Source organism: Dromiciops gliroides, chromosome 3 (genome assembly GCF_019393635.1).
Source record: "Dromiciops gliroides isolate mDroGli1 chromosome 3, mDroGli1.pri, whole genome shotgun sequence".
Taxonomy (NCBI): domain Eukaryota; kingdom Metazoa; phylum Chordata; class Mammalia; order Microbiotheria; family Microbiotheriidae; genus Dromiciops; species Dromiciops gliroides.
In genome coordinates, this window is record NC_057863.1 from 665,520,133 (window position 1) to 665,537,298 (window position 17,166).

General features: G+C 46.4%; 1 protein-coding gene across 3 annotated transcripts; it reads right to left on the reverse strand.

Annotated features, from left to right (window-relative positions):
- Positions 1-777: 777 nt before the first annotated feature.
- LOC122751858 (zinc finger protein 260-like) lies at positions 778-16,357 on the reverse strand. Of its 3 annotated transcripts, none has more exons than XM_043999077.1 (6): positions 16,224-16,357; positions 14,083-14,974; positions 11,435-11,512; positions 5,372-5,498; positions 4,947-5,042; positions 778-2,868 (listed from the first exon to the last, which is right to left on the reverse strand). In XM_043999077.1, the coding sequence occupies exons 3-6, from the start codon at positions 11,465-11,467 to the stop codon at positions 1,139-1,141; spliced, it is 1,986 nt and encodes a 661-aa protein (XP_043855012.1). In that variant the 5' UTR covers positions 11,468-11,512; positions 14,083-14,974; positions 16,224-16,357; the 3' UTR covers positions 778-1,138. The 3 variants fall into 3 exon arrangements, with proteins under 3 accessions (XP_043855012.1, XP_043855013.1, XP_043855014.1); XM_043999078.1 differs by having other exon boundaries at positions 16,314-16,345; XM_043999079.1 differs by lacking the exons at positions 14,083-14,974; positions 16,224-16,357 and adding an exon at positions 12,141-12,185.
- Between the last annotated feature and the right edge of the window lie 809 nt (positions 16,358-17,166).

Below are 17,166 nucleotides of genomic sequence, written 5' to 3' on the forward strand. Positions count from 1 at the left end.
TTTCTTGGTTTCCCTTCCCTTCCCTTCTCTTCCCCCCTTCCCTTCCCTTGCCCCTAAATAAACCACCATCTTATTCTAACTGCTTTTGTGTGCAAGAGGGTGTCATTCTTTAAAGAGGAATTCCTAAGAACCCCTAACCCTAACCCTAACCCAAACCCATACCCCATTTCCCCCATAACAATAAGGACCAAGTTTGGTCCTAAAGAAGAGAAATCAGAAGGCACCTCCCCCTAGTCCTTTGCAGAAGTGGGGGTCCCTGGCTATGGATCACTGCATAGACTGTCAGGCTACTGAAAGGGCAATTACCTTTGTTGATCTTTTTTTTTTTACTTCCTCTATTTAATTCTTTACTAAAGGGTGTAACTCTCTGAGAGAATAGACAGCAAGATTATACAGGTAACATCAAAATAGCAATAAAATTACTTATGCAGCACAATAACAAGCCAGCAGAGACCTGCGAGTCACTCAGCTGGAGACATTCTTCAAGACCGAAAACAAACCATTGAAGAAAACTCTTTCTGTCTGTTGTGCCAGAGCATTCCACCTTTTCCACCTTGAGAGACTTTGTCTAATGCTTTTCTAAAATCTAGGTAACTTACATCTCCTGTATTCCTCTAATTTATTTTTTTATTTTTTGGTGAGGCAATTGGGGTGAGGCAATTGACTTGCCCAGGGTCACACAGCTAGTAAGTGTTAAGTGTCTGAGGTCAGATTTGAACTCAGGTCCTCCTGAATCCAGGGCTGGTGCTCTATTCACTGTGCCACCTAGCTGCCCCTATTCCTCTAATTTATAAGCTTAGTGAGCCTATTTTTTTTTAAGTATGGTTAGTGAAGCATAACCTGTTAGCCAAAAAGCCATTCCTTACATTCAGAGCATTTCATTAATGGCAGCTGCTAGGACAGTGGCCAGAGCACCAGGCCTGGTCAGGAAGACCTGAGTTCAAATCCGGCCCCAGATGCTTACTACCTGTGTGACCCTGGAACAAGTCACTTCACCTCTCTCTGCCTCAGTTTCCTCAACTATAAAATGGAAATAATAGCACATACCTTCCAGGCTTATGAGAATCAACTATTTGTAAAAGCACCTGGCATTCAGTAGGCACTATATAAAGCTTATTCCTGTCCCCCACTTTTCATGTTAATGGTGAGCTCTCTGATGTCTAATAAGGTGTCCCCTTTGGCCATAGGCTTTCCCACATTCATCGCATTTAAAGGGTTTCACTCCAGTGTGAGTTCGCTGATGTCTACTAAGATGTCCTCTCTGGCTATAGGCTTTCCCACATTCATCGCATTTAAAAGGTTTTACTCCAGTGTGAGTTCTCTGATGTCTACTCAGACACCCTTTCTGATTGAAGGTTTTTCCACATTCATTACATCTGAAAGGTTTGTCTCCTGTATGAATTCTCTTATGCTCAATAAGTTTCCCTTTCTGGCTAAAAGCTTTTCCACATTCATTACATTCAAAGGGTTTCTCTTCAGCATGAATTCTCTGGTGAGCAATAAGATACTGCCTCTGGCTGAAGGTTTTTTTACATTCATTGCATTCAAATGGTTTTACTCTAGCATGAGTTATCTGATGTCTAGTGAGGTGTCCCCTCTGGCCAAAAGCTTTCCCACACTGGTTACACTCAAAGGGTTTGTCTCCAGTATGAATTCTCTGGTGATCAATAAGAACTCTTTTCTGGCTGAAAGCTTTCCCACATTCACAGCATTTATAAGGTTTCTCTCCAGTGTGAATTCTCTTATGTTCAGTTAGATTTGCTCTTTTGCTAAAGGCTTTCCCACATTCTTCACATTCAAAAGGTTTCTCCCCAGTATGAATCCTCTGATGACCAATAAAGATTGCCATCTGGTTGAAGGCTTTCCCACATTCATGACATTCAAAAGGTTTCTCTCCAGTATGAATTCTCTGATGATCAGTAAGGTGGCCCCTCTGCCTAAAGGCTTCCAGACATTCAGTACATTTATATGGTTTCTCTCCAGTATGAATTCTCTGATGTTCAGCAAGATATTGCCATCGACTGAATGCTTTCCCACATGAATTACATGCATAGGGCTTCTCTCCAGTATGAATTCGCTGATGTTCAGTGAGATTTTGCAACCTACTGAAGGCTTTCTTACACTCATTGCATTCAAAAGGTTTTACCCTGTTATGAATTCTCTGGTGTCTTGTAAAGTGTCCCCTCTGGTTGAAGGCTTTTCCACAATCGTGACACTGAAAAGGTTTATGTCCAGTATGGATTCTCTTATGTTCATTAAGTTTTCCTCTCTGTCTGAAAGCTTTCCCACATTCATTACATTCAAAAGGTTTCTCTCCATTATGAATTATTCGATGAGCAATAAGGTATTGCCTCTGGCTGAAGATCTTACCACATACATTACACCCAAAGGTTTTTCCACACGCTTTAGATTCATTCTCACTGGTATGTGTCCTATGAAATTTAATGAGATCTGAGTAGAAACCAAAGGGCTTCCTACACATGTTTGGTTTATAAAAATTCTTCCCTGAGGAGACTGCTATGGTATATTTAATTAGATGTGAAAACACACTGGAGCTCTTTCCAAGCTTATCATATTTACGGAAAATTTTTCCCATTGCTATTCTCTGTTGTGAAAAAAAGACTGGCCTGAAATGGAAACTTTTCCCAAATGAATTCCGTTCAGAGACATTCCCCTTATTAAAAGATGATCTGTGACTGTTTGTTACTTGTCTGGGCTGTCTCTCTTGATCACCCTTCCATTTCTGTGACCTGACATCACCTTCCCCAGGCCTATTCTTCAGTGCTCTTTCTTTGGCATATCCCCTGTAAATGCCCTGAGGCTGAGCTGAGTCCTTGGTTCCATATCTAGTTTTCTGACTAATGGAATCTGAAAGAAATAAGCAAGTGTCAATAATGAAAGGAAATTACTTATAAATCTAGAATTCTGTTTCTTCCATCTTCAGAAATGCTTAATTTGCACTTTGAGTTTGGAACAAATACTGTCAAGAAGCAAGTGAAGAAATAGTAACAGGGCAGCTAGCTGCCAGGATGAATTCCAGGGTCCTAAAGCCACCCGAGGTCATTAAAAACAATGCCCTCAACAAAACACAGAATGATCTCCTAGAAGATAGAAGAGTGAACGCCACAATCTCAGAATATTGACCAAGCGGAAAACAATTTTAAATATATGCAAATAAAACTAATGGTTCTGGAAGGGCAAAAAAGTAGAAAAAATGTAAGGATTATTGGATTTTTGAAAACCAGTAAGGAAAATCCAACCTATATATCTCTGGATATCATACAATAAAATTTTCCAAAGGTAATAAAAAAAGAAAGGGACAGATTACAAATAGGGAATTTGTAGGATGCAAAATAATGAACACCATCAATTCACCCAGACACAGCTTTTTCAGCTTTCAACACTCCAATTACAAGACAGTGATTTAATATGCAATCAAGAAAAAACCTAATATATTCAATAATATCCACAGAAACTAATGCTTGGAACCATGCCTGGTCCATAGTAGGTATTTAATAAATGCTTACTATTAACACACAGAGAAAATCTCTTCACAAATAAGAAATAACAGAACCTAATTATGATATACTAAAAATTAAGAGATCTAAGACATGATTGTTTAGTAAAATAAGGAATTTTGTATTCAGTCAAAGCTTATTTTTACCAAAAACTTGAATGAAGGCATATATGGCAAGTCGATTAAATTTACAAATGACACATAACTCGGAAGGATGGCTATCACAATAGAAGTTCAAAAAGATCACAGTGGGCTAGAAAAGTAGGCTGAACTCCAAAGGAATTTATTAGGGGTAAAATTTATAAAGTCCCGCATTTCGACTCAAAACCTCCCATTTCATATGTAAGACAATGGGAAAACTTTGCTAATTCACCCAAAAAAGTCTGGGGATTTTCATGAATGGTCAGCTTAATAGGAGTCTACTGAGTAACACATGAGCCAAAAGAATCATTGTGAGCTTGGGCTGTTTGAGAGACAGAGTATACAGAAAGCAAGGGGTGACTGTCTCATCTTCTCCAGTCACAACTATAGCACTGTGTCTGGTGCTGGGCCCCTCGTTTTAGGGAAGACCAATGCTAAGATCATACCCCAGGAATATTTCTGAAAAAAAAGGGAAAGGCTTCTTCATAACACTCATTCATTGTGGCATTATCCTTAGGATATCTGAAATAATCTAGATCCTCAACACAGGGAGAATGGCCAAATTGTGATGGGAACTTAATGGAATAATTCTGACATGAGAAGGTATAGCAATGAAGAAAAAGCCAAGCCTGGAAGTTCTGAGAGGTGATGCAGAGTGACTCAGCTGGAGAAGACCCAACCCTGAGGGCCGTGGCCAGGAGAAGGAGGAGTAAAACCCACCACCCCCTACTATGGATGTCTACTACAGATGTACTTCTTGCTACCTTGTTAGAATGAGTACCGCCTGTTTTAAAAAGCAGTGAGCAACATCACAGGGAGTTTACACTGTTGTCACTGTACCACAAACCCAGAGCTTGATTTGGGCATCTGGATCCAGGCTCAAACTCCACCTCTATCGACAACCTTTCTGGGCCTCAGTTTCCTCATAAAATGAGACCATTCCATGAGTGAGCTTCCCTTCCAGGGACCTTATTTATGGGACAGCGATCCGAACCCTATGGTCGCACAACATGTGGCCAGTGGTTAGTTTAATTTCTGTCCGTGAACATTTGCTTTTGCTGATGGTTTCAACCAAAAAGAAGTATTTTTTTCCTGGCAACTGAGAAACAAGAAAGGAGAGCTGAGGGTCAGTAGACCTGATCGAGGGCCCAAGGTCTTCTCCATAGACCTCAGGGTATTTAAGGAGGGCTGGCCAGCCGGGCTCAGCCAAACGTTTCAAAGTCACCAGTCACCTGATTGACTGACCAGCTGCACTCTTACCGATGGTGACTCCTCTCTGTCCACTCACCTGGCCGAGACCTTCTGGGGTGAACTGCCTTGGGCATCCCTGGTGCTCCTCCTCTCTCCAACAGGGAGATCACGTCCAGTGGGGAAACAGGAAGCCCTGCTCAGAGGGACAGAAATGGAAGAGGGAGGAGGGCGTGTTTCTGGAGACTGAGTCGCCTCAGCATTCCAAGGTCCCCCCAGAGAAGGGAGCAGCTAAGAAGGCCCAAGGTGAGGGAAAGGCTTTCTAAAGCACACCCTGGGTGGTGTCCCAAGGACATAGGAAAGAATACATAGGGCATAGATCAGTTGGGGCTCACAGAGCCATGAATTCACGTGACTCACACCCTGCTGAAGGCCAGGATGAAACTTTAGCAGGCTTTGCCCCGAGGGCCCCAGAAACAGGGAAACTATCATCTTAAGGCCATAGGAGACAAAGACCGTCCTTACCCAGGGAAGCAAGGTTCTCCAAGGTCTCCAGCATGACATTCTTGTGCAGGGCCCTCTGAGCAGGGCCCAGGCATCTCCACTCCTCTGGGGTGAAGGTCACTGCCACATCCTGGAAGGTTATTGACTCCTGAAACATCAAACACCTTCCTGCTCAGCCAGGGAGACTCAGAACTGGCAGGACATAGAGAAAGGGGCTCTCAGTAACGATGGTTCTAGGCGCCTCTCTTTGTTCTAGACTCAGTAACATGGATGGAGTCCTACTGTTTCCCAAAGCAAACCCCAAGAAAAGCAGGCACTTTACTTGTCAAGCCTCAAGCCACACAATTAATGTATTCATCCATTTTAAAATGAAGTAGACAACAATGATCACCCACCAGACATAATTTCTATTTAGCTGTAAGAGGACAATCTTCCTGCATTCCTTCTCACTGTCATGCAGGCAGAAAAGCCAGGACATCACAAATGGTACACTATGGGGGTACAGTTCCCATTCCCAACCGCTAATGGCGCCCTGTTCTCGAGGTTAACAAGCCTTCTCCAATGCCCTCTTCTAAGGAAGCAGCAACATTCACTGCCCTGCCTCACCCACCCAGCTTGGAGGAACAGGCCATGCACCCTTGGCACAGAGCAGATGCTTAACAAATGCATCTGTCTGGCAATACCACCCTTAAGGACGGTAAATGTTCATCTGCCACCCACTACCCCTGTGGCTAACAAACTCCCACTACCTGTTAGTCTCCCTTAATCACCAATTTCTCAGGAACAAATAAGCTATTCCCAAACCCCACCCAACTCCCCTTCTCTTATCCCCATCCTCCTCAATCATACCCCACCTGTTCCCTACTCCAACCCTACCTGACCTTCCTTAATGAACAGACATCCCCTCATTCTGGATTTCTTCCTCCCACTGGCTTGCTTTTGCAGAGACCTGGCTGCCACAGAAGCTCCTGGATACCCTGCTCTCCTCTCCAGTGCTGGATGCACCTTCACTCAACATCACCCCTCCCTCCCAACACACACACACCTACACTCCACTGTCAGGAGAGGTAGAGCAAGCACTTCATTCTCCCCACTGTTGCTCCAGACCCTTCTTAACCATCACTTACAAACCTCTCTCCTTTGAAGGCTCTTTTATTAAAATGTTTCACCCTATACAAACCCTTTTCTCTCCTTCTCAAAAATGGAGCTCCTGCCTCACTGTTTTGCTCACCTCCCCAACTCCTGCCTTTACCTCGGAGCACTGTAACACAAATGTTGATGGGTCCTTAAACTCCATAACTCCCACTTCCACAGAGATGGTCACACCCTGGCTCTCACCCCTGTACACTAGTGTCCTGCTTCCTCGATCAAGAATGTGCCACTCCTCTATCTTAGTTAAGTAAAACCTCCTAGCATTCCATTTCCCAAACCTATTCTTTGTCCATGGTCTCACCCCTCAGGATCTTCTCAGGCCATAATTCTTCTCCTCCCAATCTCAGCCCTGTAGTTAACCATTTCAACCCCACACTGTTCTAAATCCTTGTTCCCTTGTCCCATGCCAAACCCCAGTCCGATGGTACTTCCACAATCCTCTGCCTCCCCACTATTCAGGAGCTGCTCAGCAGAGCTGAAGGAAGTCACAGAACCATGCTGAGCCACTTTTATTTCACTTCAACTGGACCTTCACTGGGCCAATGCAATCCTTTTATTCCTCTCTAATTGATTCCCTATCTCACTCCCCACTCTCCTGTCCTCTTCCTCACTTCTTACTTTTCTAAGAAAACTGAAGCAGAACAATTTTGTCATAAGAGTCTTCTACATCTACATGGACAGAAAGAAGATAGAGATGAGGAGAGTGTGGAAAACATCCTACAAACATGGCATAGTTGCATGATACTTGTGACGATCAGAGACTTCAACTCTCCAATCAGTCTATCAATAAATATTTATTAATGACAAGCAGCATGCTAAGCACTCTATAAAGATTATCTTTTTGATCCTCACAGCAACCCCCATTTTACAGGTGAGGAAACTGAGGCAGATAGAAGTTAAGTGACTCCACAGAGTTAATAAGAATCTGAGACTAGATTTGAACTCAAGATTTCATGATTCTATCTACTGTCCCACCCAACTGCCAGGCTTTTTAGAGAAATCTGAAACTGTCATAGTCCCAGTTTTCCAAGAATTCTTTTGAAGCATATTAAGTGCATACCGAAGTAACTGGGATCTTTGGAGAGCAGTTTTAGTCGAATGGATTGATAACCATATTGCTGAAGAGAGGAAGCAGAGGTAGCAAGTGTAAATGGCTTTCTCCAGGAATTTAACCAGCACATAATTGGTTTTTTTGTTTTTGTTTTTGTATGAGGCAATTGGGGTTAAGTGACTTGCCTAGGGTCACACCGCTAGTAATTGTTAAGCGTCTGAGGCGGGATTTGAACTCAGGTCCTCCTGAATCCAGGGCCAGTGCTCTGTCCACTGTGCCACCTAGCTGCCCCTCACATAATTGTTTTTAAAGGTGCCATTTACAAGTGAGAATATGTATATTCCTTTTATTCCCATTCAGTAATCACTAGAGATCAATTATATTTAACTTTTCTAAAGTTCTATCCAGGTCCTCAACTTCTTCCTTATAAATCTTTTTTGTTAGATTTATCACATTTTGCAGGAAGCATGCTGAGTTTCCCAACTATTATTAGTTTTTTTCTATTTCTCTTAGGATTTAGTTGCCTTTAAGCTACTTCGTGCATATATATTAAATACTGATATTATTTCATTGCCTACAATGCTTTTAAGCATAATGTAGCTAACTAGCTATCTCTTTTAACTATATATATTTTTGTTATTGTCTTATCTGAAATCATGATTATTATTTCTACATTTTAAATCTGTCTAAAGTATAATAAATTCTGCTCCAGCCTCCCATTTTAATTTTATATGAATTTTTGTGTTTCAAGTGTTTTTCTTATAAGCAACATATTGTTTGGGTTATGTTTTCTAATTCATTTTACTACCCTCCATTTTATCAGTGAGTTCATACTATTCACGTTGACAGTTATAGCTGTTAATGTTATTTTCCTCCATCACCTCTTTTATACTTTTTCTGCCCCAGCTCCCTCTTTGCAAAAGAGTAGGAGGTGAAGGAAAGAATCTGATTAGTACTAGTATTTTATAATAGAAACAGTCTGTTCCTTCTCCTTTGCTTCTCCTCTCTTCTCCAAACCCACATATTGGTCTTTAGTTCTTATACTTTCTCTTGGTGACCCTTCCTTTATGATATACCCTCTAAAGTGGGTGTTTGTTTTGCTTGATTAAATAAGATTATACTGTATGGCATTATATAGGGGATGTGGAAAGCCCTATTTAAATGTGTGCTTATTCCCCTCCTTTCTCCCTTCCTTGGTGACTCCCTAGATCTAACCCCCCTTTTATATTCTTTCTTTCACTTTCCCTGGCCCTATTTTGAAGCTCTAGGTTAAAAAGTTTACTTCTGTTTTGAAATCTGTATGGGAGGGCTGGGTTTGTCTACATCTCTTCATGTTGTTATCAGGTCTGGGTCCAGGTGGTGGTAGGTGAAGTCAGTTGATGATCATTTATTAAGGGCCTACTACATGACACACTGTGTGCTAAGTTCTGGGGACAGAAAGAAAGGAAAAAACAGTCCTTGCTCTCAGTCTAAAGGGGGAGAAAATCTGCAAACAAGTCAGGACAAACAAAATGCACAGAGTGGGTTCCTAGAGGCAGTCACCTGAGACTACGCTGATACCAGATCCAGGTTTCATTATCTTTTCCCCAAATCCTACTCCTCTTCCCATCTTCCTAATTCCTTGTGAAGGCACCACTATCCACCATTCCAGTAATACAGGTTTGAAACCTAGTTTTCATTCTCCATTCCTGTCTCCTCCAACAGACTGACCCCCTCAGTCACCCCCAACTCTCATTTGTTTTCAGTCTCTCCCTCTCCACTGGCTCCTTCCCTCCTGCCTATAAACATGTCTGTGTCTCCCCACTCCATCCCTACTAACTATGGTTCTAGATCTCTTCTGCTCACTGTAGCTTCTCAAGAAGGCTGTCTCCAACCGGTGCCTCCACCTTCTCTCCTCCCAACTCCTTGTGATCTGGCTTCCGACCCGATCATTCCACTCAAACTGCTCTCTCCAAAGTCACCGATGACCTCTCAGTAGCCAAACCCAATGGCCTTTTCACAACCCTCACTCCCTTTGGCCTCCCTGCAGCCTTTGAGCCTGCGGGTCACTCACTCTCTCCTGAACACTCTCCTCTTCCTGGCTTCTCAGGACACCCTCTCTCCTGGTTTTCCTCCTACCTCTCTGACCACTCCTTCTCCATCCCCTTTGCTGGATCCTCCTCCAGATCACGCCCTGGAACCGCAGGTGTCCCACAGGGTTCCATGCTGGGTTCTCTTCTCTTCTCCTTCTAGACCACTTCACTTGGTAACTTCATCAGTTCCCATGGATTTAAGGACCATGTCTATGCCGATGATTCTCAAAGCTACCTGTCCTACCTTAATCTCTCTGCTGACCTGCAAACTCACATCTCTAACTGCCTTTCTGACCTCTCAAACTGGACGCCCAACAGATGTCTTGAATGGAAAATGTCCCAAATAGACCTCACATCTTCCCCCCTTAAAGTCTCCCTACCTCCTAACCTTCCCTATTACTACAGAGGACACCCCCATCCTCCAAGCCCCCAGGCTCACCACCTGGGAATCATCCTAGACCCCTGAGCCTCTCTCACCCCCATATCTGGGTTGTTGCCAATTTCCCCTTCACCACATCTCCTGAATACACACCCCCTCCTCTCCTCTGACACCGCCCCCACCCTGCTTCTGGCCCTTATCACCCCACACTGGGACTACTGTAATAGCTGCTAGGGGGGTGGCCTGCCTCAAGTCTCTCTCCCCATTCTAGTCCCTTCTCCGTTCTGCCACCAAAGGGATTTTCCTAAATAAGACATCTGGCCATGTCTTATCCCTACTCAGTCAACTTCAGTGGCTCCTGATTCCCTCCGGGATCAAGCACAAAATGCTGTTTGGCATCCTCCTGGCGGTTACCAAGACACTCCATCTCTTGGCTATGGGCATTATCTCTGTTCCCAGGGCTGGAACGCTCACCCTCTTCCACTCTGGCTTCTTTTAAATGCAAGCTGAAATCCCACCTTCTATAGGATGTTTTCCCCAAAGCCTCTTTTTTTTTTTTTTAGTGAGGTAATTGAGGTTAAGTGACTTGCCCAGGGTCACACAGCTAGTAAGTGTTAAGTGTCTGAGGCTGGATTTGAACTCAGGTCCTCCTGAATCCAGGGCCAGTGCTCTATCCACTGTACCACCTAGCTTTCCCCAAAGCCTTTCCTGTTATCCTGTAGAGAGCTTGTTTTGCATATATTTGTTTGCTTGTCATCTCCCCAATTATACTATAAGCTCATTGAGGGCAGGATTGTATTTCTGTATGCCCAGGACTTAGCACAGTGTCTGGGCACATAGAAGGTGCTTTTGATTGCTTAATGATTGACTGACAACAAAAATGTAAAGAAAAATAACTCTTCAAGTCTTAAGAACTCTGATCCATGACCAGCCATGACTCTGGAGGACTGAAGATGAAAACATGCTACCCACCTCCCAAGAACTGGTGGGCTGCGGTCAGATAATGAAACAGATGTTTTCTGACATGGCTGTCATGTGGATCTGCTTGGTGTGGCTATGGTGACATTACAAGAGACAGATTTCTGCAATAGTGCGGAAGGGAAAATTGGGGCTTTGCAGGGAGAAAATATAGCCTAAAAATAGAAAGCATGCCCTCCAAAAGAAAAAAATAGAGCATCAGTGAAGAATCTGAAAAGCGGCACAAAATAAAGGAGGTTCAGAAATAGGAAAGTTTGGAAAAAAGGAAGTTTTCAGGCTAATGACACTGTCATCCTGGGATTAACGTGGTCCACTTTATCATTCAGAATGGCCAAAACCAGCTGGCAGAGCACAGCTGGTGCTCAGAGTCCTAGGGAAGCCTTGGCTCAGCCAAGAACATTCATGATAAGGAAAGGAACCTATGCTGCCCGGAGGCACACACCCAGACTTACCTGGAACCTAGCACTCAGCAGCCCGGAAGTCATTCTGTCCTCCTTGTTGGGGGTGGAAAGAGGCTTCAGAAGTTTGAGCTGCAGGAGGAGAAAGATAATGAGGGAAAGCAAGGCTTTCACACCCCCTCATCCAAAAGCTCTTCTGCCACCCCCAAAATACACTCTAGCCCAGCCTCCACTCCTGCTCCTGGGCCACCAAGCTGTGCCAGCAGAGTCTTGACAAAATCCTTTGACTAGGTACACTACAAATGGGTGCTACCTTCATCTGGGCCAGTCCTTTCACCTCTGTGAGAAAATAATGGGTTTGGGGACACCCACAGGCCCCTACTCCAGGGGATTATATTAAGATTGATTGGATTGGGGCAGCGAGATCTCCCGGAGAAGCACTGAAATCTCTGTCCTTCACTCACCCTTCCAAAGAAAGCACCGAATACAAATGAGCAAAGACCCACAGATTCCTCAGAGATCTCCTCAAAGAGAGGACTCTCAGGGGCAGCTAGGTGGCGCAGTGGATAGAGCACCAGCCCTGGAGTCAGGAGTACCTGAGTTCAAATCCGACCTCAGACACTTAACACTTACTGGCTGTGTGACCCTGGGCAAGTCACTTAACCCCAATTGCCTCACCAAAAAAAAAAAAAAAAAGATTGATTGGATTGAGTTTGCTGATTGACTCACATGGAGTTAACTTGGTTGGAACCACACCTACCTGAAGGCCTGGTCCTCAGGGGGTGTGTTCTCTGAACTCATGGACCACCCTTAAGTCTAGTAAACCAATAGATTTGAAGGATGCTAGCCAATTAGCTTTGAGCAGTGTGGAAGGGCCGCCTCTCCTCTGGACCTGGAAGAAGGTTCTACATCAGACACGCTAGACAGGCTTCTTAACTTTCTGAACCAAGTGCTCTCTCTTTACTAATATTTGGTATGCTTTAATGAATGCTTAATGCCCAAAACTGGTGCTAAAGCTTCTAATTTATAAGTAACAAACAGATTAGAAACTCCAGTTAATTTTTCCCTAAACTTGGGACAGAAATAAGGCGACCACATATAATTTTATATGCAACACCTCCACCTTCTGCACAGCACATCGACTCTTTCCCCAACTCTGAAGCTCACTATTCTACATCAATCCCTCCTAAGCAGATGAACGGCTTTCCTTCCAACATTAATGGGATCAAGGCTAATGCATCCAATGGGAGCCACCTCAACTTCCCTCTATTTGCCTTAAAAATCTCTCTGTATCTTCACCTCCTCCCTCCTGACATCCTCCCTCTCACCTTCTTTTCCAAGACTAACACATCACCAACTAAAGCTATTTATTATAGCTACTCTCATCTCCTGCTATCAATTATGCCATCAGGGAATAGGTTGGGTGACAGGATGGTTAGGTAGATTTTGAAATGTTTCGATGACTTCAACCCAGTTCAACCAAAATGCTACCACCAAGGGGACAGTGTCAGCTTGAAGAGAAGACCCTGATAGAATCCCCAAGGGATCTGTGCCTAGCCATGTGCAATTCAATAGCTCTATCACAAGCCTGACAAATGGCATAGACAGAATATATGTCAAGTTTGCAAGAGTTACAAATATGGGAGCAATTACCAGCACAATGGGAAATGGAGTCAACATCAAGAAAGCTTTCCTCACAGGCTACAATGGTGATTCAAATCAAATGAGATCATATTCAACTGGGATAAATGTAAAATGAACTTGACACATACAGGAGAGGGGGAAGGATGGACAGACAAGAGGTCCTATCATTTTCATGGATTTCAAGGTCACTTTGTGTCAACAGAGACTGGCATCCAAGCGTTCAGTGCTATCCTCCTTAGCTCCAGGAAAGTAAAGTCTGCCCAGTCACCCACCCCAGGGCTGAGCAGACCACTTCTTGGCACAGTAATCAGGACTGTGCAGCCCATTTTAGAAAGAACATGATATAAGTCCAGAAGAGCGTCATTCCTGAAGTGGTGGGAGATGTCGAGATGATGCCAAAAGACTTTTCTTTGAAAGAACGAGAAGGTTCAGTCTGGAAAAACCAATGAAAGACCTCCTCGACTTCCCCAAATGACTAGCCGTCTCTAAACTATCGGAAGGCTTATCTTAAGAAGAGGGATTAACAATCTTCTACGTGGTCCCATGGGACAAAACCAAAAATGACTATTTCTAGATTGGAGCAACAGGAAAATTCAGGCTCGATATAAGGATAGATTTGATCAAAATCACATCTATGAGAAGGTTTTCCACCTGTTAAAATTTCCCATGAAACACTCCCTCGGAACCTTTATTACTAAGTGCTTCTCTTTCCTTATTATGTTGACCTGACTCCCCTACCACATCCTACCCACCAGAAACTCAGACTCTACCCCCAAGGGTCCCCTAGCTTGGATAGGCAAGCTTTTAAGGGCCTAGAGCTCCGCTCCTCCTGCTGGTCTCCTCCCCATGCCCCCAGGAAAGTGGGCGCTTGACTGAGCTGGAGCTCATTCCCTCCCTCCCTCCCCCTCTCCCCAACCCTTTCCAGCACCCCCTCTATGTACTGTCTGCTCTATTAGAAGGCACGCTCAGGGGCGGCTAGATGGCGCAGTGGATAGAGCACCGGCCCTGGATTCAGGAGGACTTGAGTTCAAATCCGGCCGCAGACACTTAACACTTACCAGCTGTGTGACCCTGGGCAAGTCACTTAACCCCAATTGCCACACTTAAAAAGAAAAAAAAGAAGACGGCACTCTCTTTGAGAGCAGAATTATGCTGCTGGCTTCCATCTGTATCCTCAGAGTTGATGGGGGTGCTGGGAACAAAGTACTTAGTCACCCAGCGCTGGAACAGCCGCACACACTCCTCCCTGGTAGAAGGAGAGGTCTGCGTAGAAAGCCTCCAGCATCCCTTGTAGCTTGAGACAGGAGTCTAATCGTGCAGGAGCCCTGAAGCGACTGGGGCCATTCTTCTTTGGAAAGAAAAGCCCAGAATGGAGTCTGTCCTCCTACCTTCTGCCAAGAGTTTGGCCACTGCGAAATCTATGGAAGATGCTTTGATCCAGATGTCCAGTTCAGGAAGGTTATGACGGTCATTCCCTAAGAAGAGCTATCAGGCAACAAGCTCATGCACGCCCAATAGCAGCTGCTCAGTCTAGTGGTGCAGGCCCAAAGAACCCCTCCACAGTACCTCTCTTCTGAAGAGTTCTGGCCACATCCTCTGGTCTCCGTCTTTCTGCTCTTTTCTGGTCACCCTGCTTTTACCCAAGTCTTGTCTGCCCAGCCAGGCTGGCCGGGTGCTGCTTGGGCCCCAGCAGTTAGTGCCAGGATCTGCTTCTTCACAGAGTTTCTGCCCTGAAGCAAGTGAAAGTTCTCAGGGCTGGGTTTTCTCCAAAACCTTCACCTTCCTAGAGATGGGCTCATAAACAAGGTCCACTGAAGTGGAACCTCCGCTCTAGGGCTCAGGTACACCTCCATGGAGCTGAAGTGCACCTTTCTCAACCCCGGCTGGACCTCTATGCTATCAAAGGCTGCTCATGTCAGGGAAGGGATGCAGAAGCCAATCCAGCCTGTCCTGAGAGAAAAGCACAAATCTCGGGTGTATAAATCAGCACACGACGAGTAAACATTCAATAAGAGCTAGCAGGTACACAGCACTTAATAAACCTGTGACGTAGGTGCTACTTTTACCCCCTTTCACAGATGAAACTACAGCAAAAAGAGGCTAAGCAGGGTGCCTGGCACGTGGTAAGTGCTAGTAGATGGTAGTGGCCATTGTGATCGTTATAGCTCAGAGTCACACCGCTTGGTCAGGGTCCGAGGCTGGATCTGGATTCTGGTCTCCCCATTCCAGGTCCAACTGCACTCCATGGCTAGAAAATCTAGACATTCTGGAATTCACACTGGATCCTGATCTAGCACCATGGTCAGCAACCTCACGGCCAAGAATCGACTGTAGGTAGACACAGGCTTTGTGAACTGACACTCTGCCCGGGACAAGGTCCCACCAGCCTGGCCCCATGGGGGGGGGGGAGGGGCCAGGCCCAGCCTTGCTGCGTTCACAGAGGCTCATCCTTGGGCTGTCCACGGTGAGGAACAGTCTGACCCCGGGGGACTCTGGGTCTCTGGCCCAATAGAACCAGACATCTGATCTGGTACTAGAGGTAAGGCGCCCACTCCCCAACTGTGCCACCCGGGACCAGTAAGTCTGGAAACTTCCGGCCCTCAGTTTCCTCTCCTGTAAAATGGGATTCCAGACCCTGGGGGGTCTCCGGACCAGGAGAGGCTCTGGCTCAGTCCAGACTCCTGGTCCTGGGTGGGAAGGGGCTGGTGGATACTGAGAGCCCAGGACCTGGATTCAAATCCAGCCTTAAACTCGGAGGAGCTGTGCGACCCTGGGCAAATCACTGAACCTCTCTGTGCCTCAGTTTCCTGGTGACTAACAGAAGGGGGGACTGGAGCTCTGGTGCCTCTGCCCAGCACTGTCCCCACCCCTCGGTCCAGCCTAGGAGGAGCCAGCCCCTCTCCCTGTAACTGAACCAATCTCTGTCCCGCACAGCGCTGCCAATGCGAAAGTGACGTCACCGAACCGCTCCTCCCCCTCGCTTGCCCCTCCCCCTGTCAGTAATTGAACCGACCTTTGTTTAGGTTTTTACCCGGAGGAGAGAATTTAGAGCTCCTCCGGAAGTGACGTTTAACAAGCTGGGCCAACCAGAAGCGATGGACGGAGCCGGCTCCGGCGCGACACAGGAAAGGGGCGTCGCCCGCTCGCTTTTGCTCCTCCTCCCACGCACTCCTCCCACCACCACCCCTTCCCTGCTTACCGACGCACGTGCAGGCGCCTACACACACCCGTCCTAAACACACGTACACTCACTCATGCGACGCAATCACACGAACGCACACACTCGCACCTCCGCCGAACACCACCAGAAACAAGCCCCGGAGCAGGCGGGAGGAAGGACACTGAGACTGCGCGCGCCTAGGCACCGCACTACCATTCCCAGAAGGCAGCGGGCTCCGATGCCTGGGAAATAGATGGACAGGAGCCGTGTGAGCACTGTGGGAAATGGAGTCCATGCGGTGGGACGTACTGTTCCCGGACTCTCCCCAGAGGGCACTGCAATCCTCTCCCCCAGCATGAGCGTCTGCGCCTGTGCAGTGGGCGGAGGCGGAGCTGTCCTGCTTTCCTCCCGCCCTGTCCCCGGAAAGCTCCGCCCCCTCCCCCCGCCCTACCCGCTCCAGCTGCTTAGTGCTTTTCTAGGACCGGACAGAAAGGAGAGGACTCCCCTAGGATGGCGCACAGACGAGGGGCCTCCCGTCCACCAGGCCCCCAGGCCTGCGGAGACCCCCGCGCGGCTCTGAGGGGACGGATTCTGAGCCCACGGGCCGGGCCGCCCCAACCCAGGGGGCACGACTGTGCTCGAGCCTCAGAAAAGCCTATCGACAAGCGCTGGACACTTATCCCAGCCTCGCAACCCTGCCCTTATCATCCCCGTGCTACACGCGGGGAAACTGAGGCACGCGGCGGTCAAGCGACTGGCCCAGGGTCACCCAACTAGTATCAGGGGTCGGATTTGAACTCAGGCCTTCCTGGCTCCAGGCTCAGAGTCAGAGCCCCTCTCCGTTCTAACCATTATCCCCCCACCCCCACCCCAAGCCTCATGTGTCTGTGATGGAAGTAAATTTGAAGCTGACCCTAGGGGGGTCACTACCCTCCCATCTGAGATTGATGTAGGTACTATTGATAAGGACTCAAGCCTCAGT